Source organism: Lepidothrix coronata, unplaced genomic scaffold, assembly GCF_001604755.1.
Source record: "Lepidothrix coronata isolate B3197 unplaced genomic scaffold, Lepidothrix_coronata-1.0 Scaffold92, whole genome shotgun sequence".
Classification (NCBI taxonomy): Eukaryota; Metazoa; Chordata; class Aves; order Passeriformes; family Pipridae; genus Lepidothrix; species Lepidothrix coronata.
In genome coordinates, this window is record NW_016690272.1 from 2,550,592 (window position 1) to 2,559,916 (window position 9,325).

General features: G+C 43.3%; 1 protein-coding gene and 1 long non-coding RNA gene across 4 annotated transcripts in view; one reads left to right on the top strand and one right to left on the bottom strand.

Moving 5' to 3' along the window:
* LOC108500651 overlaps positions 1-9,325 on the top strand; it is a 190,385-nt gene that overhangs the window by 137,250 nt on the left and 43,810 nt on the right. The gene's annotated exons all lie outside the window — the stretch shown is intronic.
* Positions 1-9,325, bottom strand: part of XPO1 (exportin 1) — a 34,438-nt gene extending 25,113 nt beyond the window's left edge. The window contains exons 1-3 of one of the 3 annotated variants that reach the window (XM_017821757.1): positions 9,301-9,325; positions 5,514-5,645; positions 1,723-1,824 (exon numbers count right to left, since the gene is read on the bottom strand). In XM_017821757.1, the coding sequence (XP_017677246.1) occupies positions 1,723-1,824; positions 5,514-5,639 (228 nt within the window). In that variant the 5' untranslated portion in view covers positions 5,640-5,645; positions 9,301-9,325. Of the gene's footprint in view, positions 1-1,722; positions 1,825-5,513; positions 5,646-6,696; positions 6,852-8,625; positions 8,652-9,300 lie in introns of those variants that run through there. The other 2 variants (XM_017821759.1, XM_017821758.1) reach the window with 2 other exon arrangements.

The following is a 9,325-nucleotide window of genomic DNA, read 5'->3' on the forward strand; positions in this document are numbered from 1 at the left end:
TTATTCCTAACTCTCTAATTCACTGCCCAGTTATGAAGATGAGGGACAGGCAACAGCAAAAACTCCAAAAAAAAAAAAAAAAACCCAACCAAAAAGGCACGAAAAAAAACGATCCCTATGGTAGAAATTTCTATGGCACCCTTATTACTTATTTTTATGCACCGAATCCCTTTCCCTCCCACCTCCCAAGAACCAAAAAAAAAAAAAAAAAAAAAAAAAAAAAAAAAAAACCAACCAAAAAGGCACGAAAAAAAACGATCCCTATGGTAGAAATTTCTATGGCACCCTTATTACTTATTTTTATGCACCGAATCCCTTTCCCTCCCACCTCCCAAGAACCAAAAAAAAAAAAAAAACAAACAAAAAAAAAACAAACCAAAAAAAAAACAATTGATGAACAGAATTCAGTTAAAGGGAATCAAAAGGGTAGACCTTGTGGAGGCCTGCCGTCAAAGCCTAGCTGTGTCAAGTTGCACAGGAAGACACCCCTTTTCTTCCTATTACAAGCAATCAACATAATGGAACATTATGATTAATATCAGGTAGTGTTAACAGCTTTAATTAAAGAAAAAAATTATGATTGCATAAAAGCCAAATGTCAGAGTGCATAAATTTAGGCACCAAATCATTTGCAATTTTAGGTAAATGGAAGAATTCTTTACCTGTTGCTTTTCTTTCTGTTCCTCTAATCATCTCATTTTTCACAAGACAAATTTTGAGTTTTTAAAAATACTGTCGATAAATCAACTTAAACATTAGTAATGTCTGTCAGTATAAAAAGCAAAGTTTACCAGGCAAGCAAACAGGCAAACACTGTTACTTAAAGGTGCTTAAAGGTGTTACTTTGAGGAAGTTCTTTAAACTGTTTTCCCTTCAACTTCAGAGAGCAAGGAAAAAAAAAAAAATGGAACTGCTTCATGAATATCACAGGACTTCAGAAACCATCCAAACACGACTTTTTTCTGTTTGAACACAGTGTGTATCCAGCAGAAAAACATGCATGTCAGTTATCTGAGATAATAATCATCCAACTTAAGACACTGAAAACACATTTTGATCGACTTTTTGGTTCAAGCTTAAGAAGTCTTAAGGCAAAGCATTTAAAATTGTAGGAAAAGCCCTGACTGGTGCCCCTTTTAGTCCCTACCACGATGGCTGAGTTTCACACAGCAGCACAAAGCACATGTGTTCTGCACAGCAGCAAAGACTGATCTCATACTACAGAGTTTGGGGTGCTTAACTTTCACTGACTGCTCAAAATCTTAAAAGTTTCTACATTTTAACACTCCCAGGGACAAATTTTCTCCTCAGTTACGTGCACGTGGCTTTTAATTGTGATCACAAACAGCCAAGCACTTCCCCAAGGACAAAATGTGGCTCCAGGAGAATTATGACTCAGATGTCCACAGGCACACACCAATCTTTGGAACTGGCATAATGCTTTTATGTGCCTTGAGAAAAAGCTTGGGATTCCAATTTAGCTCATCCTCAAAAAAAAAAAAAAGGAGGGGGGGAAGGGGAAACTCTTGTCAATGTAAAAGGAGGGCTAAATATTTTTGTCCATTTACAACTCTTGTTTAAAGCCAACTTTGAGAACAAGGCAATTAAAAAAAAAATGTGGTTCGAATCAAGAAAGCCTATGGCTAGGAATGAGACACCTTCCTCAAAGTTTATGAATGGAAGAAAGAGAAAAACTGAATAAATATAAGTTGATTTGCTTACTTTGGTGTTCATGTTCTGAGAGAACTCCAAAATTGTATCAACTCTTGTCCACGCATCGGGATGTTCTTTTAAGTGAGTCAACACTTCCTGTGCCATTCTTTGCTAAAAGCAAATTTGATTTAAAAAAAAAAGTGTTAGCATGAGATTATTTAAGAAATTACATACTCTCAGTGAGACATTAACATGGAACACTTCTTTAAATCCTTTACCCAAGAGTTAGGCAGAGCTCAACCAGCAGCAACAAGTCCCTTAAGCCTCCTTGTGTGCCAGCTAAAGTTTATAACCAACCAAACTCCAAAAGCCACTGATGCAAGACAGGAATTACTTTCACTCTTCCATGCTCAATGAATCCAGACCAGCAGTGAGAACATCACACATTACACAGAAAATATACTAGGGACTGAAGTTTCCTCCCCTCCCACAAAGTCCCCTTGATAAAACTTCATTCAAGGGCACCCAAACTTTCTAGTTCCAGTGGAAACACCCCTATAAAGTGCCAGCTTTAAGGAGTGCTGCATCATGCTGCAAAGCTGTTGATGTAGGAATTAAGAGGTTTGATTTTGAAGAATGCAGGAGCAGAGCATTAGAGGTCTCCAATCCCTGCTTCTGAGGAATCCTTGGTGCATCTGACAGCTCACAAAACAGGAATAACACCGACTGGGGGGGGAGAAGGGAGGTGGTCATGCTAATGGTTTGCTCTTCCTTGGGACTGACATTATCAATTATTGTACAAGGTGCTGTGGTTTCAGGAACTTGCAAAACCTCATCTGAAGCAATTACACATCGGAATAGCTGGATTCATTTCAGCCACACTTTGCAAAAGCCTGGACGTCCATAAGCATTTTTTAGGGAGCCAAAATGCTGTTTGCTATTTCCAGAAGTGCAGTGTACTGACAAATCTCGCTGTAAATCAGAGCCCCTGCAAGCATCAGACACTGCCTTACCAACAAAATGAACATTTTACATCACAACTAACAGAAATCAGTTCATCCTTTCACTGCACTGTAGAGCCAATTCAACAGAATTACAAAGCAGTTAAGGCTTTGCTTTAGGATTAACTTCAGATGCTACAACTTACTACAGCCATGCAGGTTTCTAGTCTGCTCCAAGAAGACACTTGAGCTAATCATCAACTGGTATAAGAAAACAGTATTTTCAGTTAAGACAGAAACCCAATCAAGACCCAAAATCTGTATACATATAATGCAAGAAACAGACAAACTGGGTATGGGATTTACAAATTAAAATTGGAAGCCACGACAGCAAAGAGCAAAAATATCTAAAATATCTGTACAGTCCTGGCATAGCAAAAATATCTAAAATATCCGTACAATCCTGGCATCCCTACGTGGTATAAATGAGCCCAGTGGTGCCATTCCCAGTCTGACACTGACTTTGACAAGCAGGGAAGTCCCTGCAGATTTGACATGGACAAGTACCACACACACATTCTGTCTGAGACCACAAGTAGAGGAGCCATGTTGTTACAGTATGGCATCAGAGTAAAAAAAAATAAATAAATAAATCAGCACTTTTGATACAGCTTAAAGAGGGAAGGAATAGCTGCATTACTTCCAGGTTCAACCTGAAAGTGTGTTTTCATACTGGCCTCCTTTCTGCTTCTAATACTGGTGACATGTCACAGGATCATATTTCAACACCAACGAACTGCAGACACTCCATGTCCCTCTCCCAAACACTGGAAAGTTCACTCTCATACCCACTAACCCCTCCCTTTTCTGGACACCAACTCCTGCAGTTTCTGAGCAGTATAAATTTAACAGTCATGCTCAATTCAAGAACAAAGCCTCAGTGGTGTTGTCAATACCAGAAAGAAATCAGCCAATAATCCTTCTGGCCATGTGAAGATCTAACAGCTCAATGGAATTAAAGAGTCTGGGATGAGAGCAGGTAACCACCCATGAGTTGTCTGAAATCTCCTTAGTCATGTGTTGCACTAGGCTGGGGACACATTCATTCTTTTCAGGAAGTATACCCAGAAAAGCTAAGAAGAGAAAAATATTTCAAGGTTTAGGAGAGAAAATAGCTTCTTTCTTGCCTAATACAGATGAGCAGATAACAGTTTTGCAAGCAGAGATAAGATTTAAGCAGGAGGAGGAGACAGGTGAATCTGAAAGCAAGTTCAGCACAGGCCATCCAGGTTGCATTTTAAAACCTGTTTTACCCCAACATTACCCTAATCTAGCCCAGGCAAACCATTGCTAATGTCCCAATTTTAATATTTAGTTTCCTCAACTTCTATTTTTCCCTGTCACCCTTTATGGTTTGAGCTCTCAGACTGCACAGAGAACCATCTTTTCCTGCAGGAACCTTTGAACTCCCTGGAAGAGGTAAAAGCTCAGACTGACTGGAATGTCTCCACCTTTGGAAACGTACTAAAATAGCTAAACAAGTTTTCATTGAGGTGACACATGCTAGTACATGTATTTAAAATAAGTTTACATCATAACTCACTTTTGCCAGTCAGACACCACCTCCTGAATTTTTGCTTCTTATAGCAGTAATTTTCTAAACACTGGAGACTATATCCAGCTTTTTAAAGTGAAGCAACTTCTCACAATGCCAGGACAATGGCAATTTGATCATTGTCTTCAGTGTTAATCCTTTATTTTCCTTATAAACCTTCCCAACTTTTTAAACTCCGTTCAAACCAAGCAATGCTATAAACATCACTTGTTTTGTAAGGCAGTAAACAAATACATCACAAAACAAGTGCTCAGAAGTCCATACTTTTAAAGCAAAAAATACAAGCTCAGAAAAATACAGTTTTCTGCCATTTGAGCATTAAAAAAAAACTACAGCAAGTGCCTATTTGAATTTAGGACACTCAAAATGCAAATATTTCAAATCACAGCGAGGTATTTCAAAACCTGTAGGAATTCACATTAATAAGCCTTAGAAAAGCTTTTTTTTTTTCCTAAACAGATACACAAAGCAAGTATATTGCTGTTTATTCTAACAGTTGGGAGGAACAGAAAAGCATCAGCTACTTTGTCTCATTTAATTCACTTCTTATTGTTGTGCAAGACTATCTTAGTAAGAGATGCCTGACACTGAAACTCCTGATTTGTTGAGCATGAACAATTAAAATCTGCCAGAGGAGGAACTGTGCCAACAACCTTGTAGCAATACTTGCTTTCAACATTTAAGTCTCACTTCCAAAACAGTTCAAGAAATAGATAAAAGCAATACAAGATTCACTTTCAAGGCAGTATGTGCAAAGACACAAATGCACACAGTCCCTAAATTTCAACTTAATAATTCACAATCTGCACTAAGTCCAAATAGTGCAAGAACTACCTGTGCAAACAGCAGTGGGCAAAAAAAAGACCAGACACAAGAGAGGAACAAACTCTTCTCTTAAATACGTGTGACAGGCTTCTTTGTAAACACTGAGTAATAACATCACTAAGATTTTTCTGTTAAGTACAATTTTTGAGCGAAGCCAACGTTGAATTTATGGCTTCACAATCCTGTCCATGATAACAAGTCACAGGTAATTCAGACCTTCCTGAAGAACTCAGTCAGAAAAGGTGAGCTGCAAGCACAAGTGAACTTGCTACCACCTCTCAACAGCAGAAGGCAAGCTAGAAATGAGCACACACCAAACATTTCTCTAAATGTCATTTCACAACAGGAATTCAGTGACATGCCAGTCACCAGCACAGTAAATTCACTAATATGACTGATTTTTATCTGATTAATTTTTTTAACTGATTTGTTATAAGATTAAACATGGTCAATAAGAGCAGGTTCCAAGGCCACCTTACCTGTGCACCTTCTCCATGGTACAAGCAGTTCACCACATTGTCCAAGAGATTGATATCCAGTTTCTGGTTAAAATCCAGCAGCTGACGAGCTGCATGGTCTGCTAACATTGTCATAATTGCTGGCATAGATTACTGCAAAATAAATTTGAAAAAAAAATAAGGATCAATTAGTAAGAAATTATTCTCAGGTGCAGCTGCAAAGCAAGTGCTTCAACTCAGCTCATCTCACTGAAATGAGACGCTGATGTTTGCAGTAGCAGGTAGCACTGAATCCAACCCTGCTTTGACTGGGGGAACATACCAGGATAAACTGCCTTTTTTTTCCCCAAAAATTCATACATTACTGCCCCAACTCATCTCTCAGGGCTTTCAACAGGTAAAACACTTAATAAGAGCCTGATTAGTCAATGGGCTGCATTATCAGCACCGCAGAAGTTATTTCAAAGCAGGTATCAAGCCCTACCAGTCCCTAAATACCAGTTAAGTTTGCTGGTAGGAACCCCCTGGATCACTACAAGCAAACCCCACACTGACCATCTCAGCCCAATATCGAGTTCCCAAGGCCAACAGGCACATTCAGAGGAGGTCTAAAAGCTTTTAAACACTTGGGTCCGGAGCTGAAACGTGATCTACACACGCAGCAAGAAATGAGCCAGAGGGCATTTTTCAAATACTTGAGGGGGAGGAAAAAAACCCACCTTGTAAGTTAACTACATACAAGTAAAAAATGACCACTGAAACCAAGTAAGTTGACTGAAGAGACTTTAGGAACACGAAGCAAAGGGAGTGTTAAATCAGCGGGTTACTCTTTACCACACAAGAGCACTTCCAACCCAAATGGAATTCTACTGGAGGCTTCAGGTCCCCTCAAACCAGGGACACACACTCATTAACTCTTTGTCCTAGATAGAGCAACCTCAATATTATGCAAAAGGGAGTCAGGTGGGGTGTGCATGTTAAGATGCTTTATCAGCCAGAGACTGGTACGAGATAAAGATAATCGTGAAAAGCAGAAAAATTAGCCAGAAGCCATAAAATTTTGTATGGTAAATTACACTCTACCCTTTTCACGCTCACACATCCCATGTTGGAGACACCTAATCAAGTTTATTGCCCTTTTCTCACAGTGAATGTTAAGATATAATCCCACCCTCCACCTCCACAGCAGCTCTGTGCCACTCACCCCCTTTTTCAGAGCTCTGCAAAGGTACAAATCCCACATAAAACTGCTCTTTCAAACAGCCAGAAGTCTGGACAACTGCAGGATCAATGAAGAAGTTTCACTAGAGCCACGTGCATACTCAGAGAGATACAACCTGAAACTCTTCCAGAAACACACCCCACACACCCAGCCAACCCCTTCTTCAGGGTAACCCAAAGTCAGATTTGCTCTCACTAAATAACTCCATGTGCAAGTAAGAATTTGGTTTACGCTTTATGTATTTAAGCCATGCTCAAAAGCAAGGAGCAAGACAAACCTGTGCCTCAACCCCTGTAATTACTAATTAATTAAGTGAAAGTCCTACAGTATCATTCAGACAAGGAAAATCTTTTGTTTAGAAATGCATTACTTGCAAGTAGTCTCAAGCAATTTCTTTTACTTCTATATATAAAAATAGCTTCAAACCCAAATATTTTAATTGGATTTTCAAGTTAAAAAGTCAGTATTACTACATTAATTTTGAGGGCTCCATTTCAACATCAGCCAGTCTTTTTACATCTACCTGGAAAACCAGAAGGAAATGAACATCAAGCAGAAACCAAAATAAATTAAAATTAATTAACGCTCCCTCCCCCAACTCCTGTAAGTTTTCAAAATCGCAACGTTTAAGTTGGGAAACAAGAAACAGAACGGCAAGGAAGGCCGAGTTCATTGTTGATGTCATTCCTTTGAGTCAGGAGGACACTCGGAAATGTCACCTGGCAGAGGAGGGCACTGAGCAGCAGCACGGGCAGGAAAGCGCCCCAGTGGATGGGATCAGAGCAATTAATGCTCCCTCAGCCACGCGGCTCCAGGCACGCCCCTTTTTGTCCACATCTGGCCTCCAGGGCTCCAGCGGGAGCCGGGAAAGCGCTTTTCCAAACTACGCTAAACGTCCTCAGGTAGGAACCATTCATTCCGGGTCTGAGCCTCTCCCGGTGGTTTTCACGCGGCCCCGAGAGGGCAAAGGAGGAGCCGCGTGACCAGGAGAAGTCATTTCACCACATGGGAGCAGAAAGGAAATGTTTTGAATAGGGGCCCTTCGCCACTCCCAGCATTATCTTCGAAATGACCTACACCTCCTCCCCGGCAGCTGGAACACAGAAATGGCGGCTTTGTGGGCAACGCCGACTGCACCCAACTCCTCACACTGTACCCACATGGAGCTCATAATCTCTGATTTACTCTACTCCTACACTTCTCCCTCCCCCATCACGCCCGAACTCCGGAACGGGTTTAAACCTTGGATCCAAGACCCACCCCTGATCAATTCTTAATTGCCAATAAAGGGGGAAACAGAAACAAAACAGGAAAAGTTGGGGGGGAAAAAAAGAAGAAAATAAAAAAGAAAAAAAAATCTGAACTACAACCTACAACATGGCAAGAATGTGACATCTACCGAAGGTCAAAAGAACTGCATTTACAGCACTGTTTACACAGTTATCCCAACTCTCGATGACCCTGGACCTTTAACACAACAGTTTGCTTGTTGTGCTAGACCCGATTCATTTCGGCAGCACAGCAATAAGAGCAGGCATTTAACAGGAAGAAATGCTGAGTATTCAGCACGAATCCTAGAGCACCCTCAACCCAGCTATTTAAAGCTCACTGGGGGCAGCGATTAAAAAAAAAAAAACCACGCCGTGAGAGTCGCTGTGCCCCATTCCCAAGCACGCCATGCAAGCGAACTGCCCTCCTCTTCCAAGGAATCAGCCGCATCACTCGCAAATCCCACCCAGGAGGGGTGAGCGGCTCCCAAACGCATCACACTTCACACGCCAGCGACGGCAGCGAAAGCTCCTCTCCCCCTCTCGCCGCTTCACACGTGAAGCGGGAGGACGAGCCGGATTAAATCACATCTGCCCCACACCTCGGAGCGCTCCTTTCGGGCTGGAAATAACTCCCACCCACCCAGCGCGGCGGCCCTTCCCCGGCTGCCGCCGCAGCGCCGCGGAGGGCGGGCAGGGCTGCGGCTCCCGGGAAGCGGCTCCCGGGAAGCCCCTCCCGGCTCCCGGGAAAGGGCGGCGGGCCCCGGCTGGCGGCGGGGAACGAGCCCAGGCGGTGGGTCGGGCGGGCCGGGGCCCTGCGGAGCGCGGCGGCCCCGCAGCCCCTCCCTCCTCCTCCTCCTCCTCCTCCCCTGGGCTCCAGCCCTGCGCTCTATACAGGGCTCCCCACGTGATCCAGGCGGACGTTTCAATACTGCTGCACAGACACACACACACACACACAAAAAAATATTTCTGGAAACTTCCACTCCTAATAATTTACAGATTATGCCGCACGGGTTTCGCCCGTGCCCGGCCCCGGCCCGCCCGGCCCCCTCCCCACGAGGAGCATCCCCCGCTGCACCCGCGGCCGCGCTCGGCCGGGCCGGGGATGCTCGTACCCCGAACCCCATCGCGGCGCACCCCCGCCCCTCAGGGCTTCTCCACGGGGTCCATCACAGCTCTGCCGGCACACACCACGCTCTGTGCGCCTCGCACGGGCGCACACACGGCTGAGCCTCCCCAAAATCCACCCCCTCTGCCCCCTCCGCCTTCCCCACCGCGACCCACCCCCCCCCAACCCCAGCCAGCCCTCGCTTACCTAAGGGTTTCTCACAGCCTCTTCC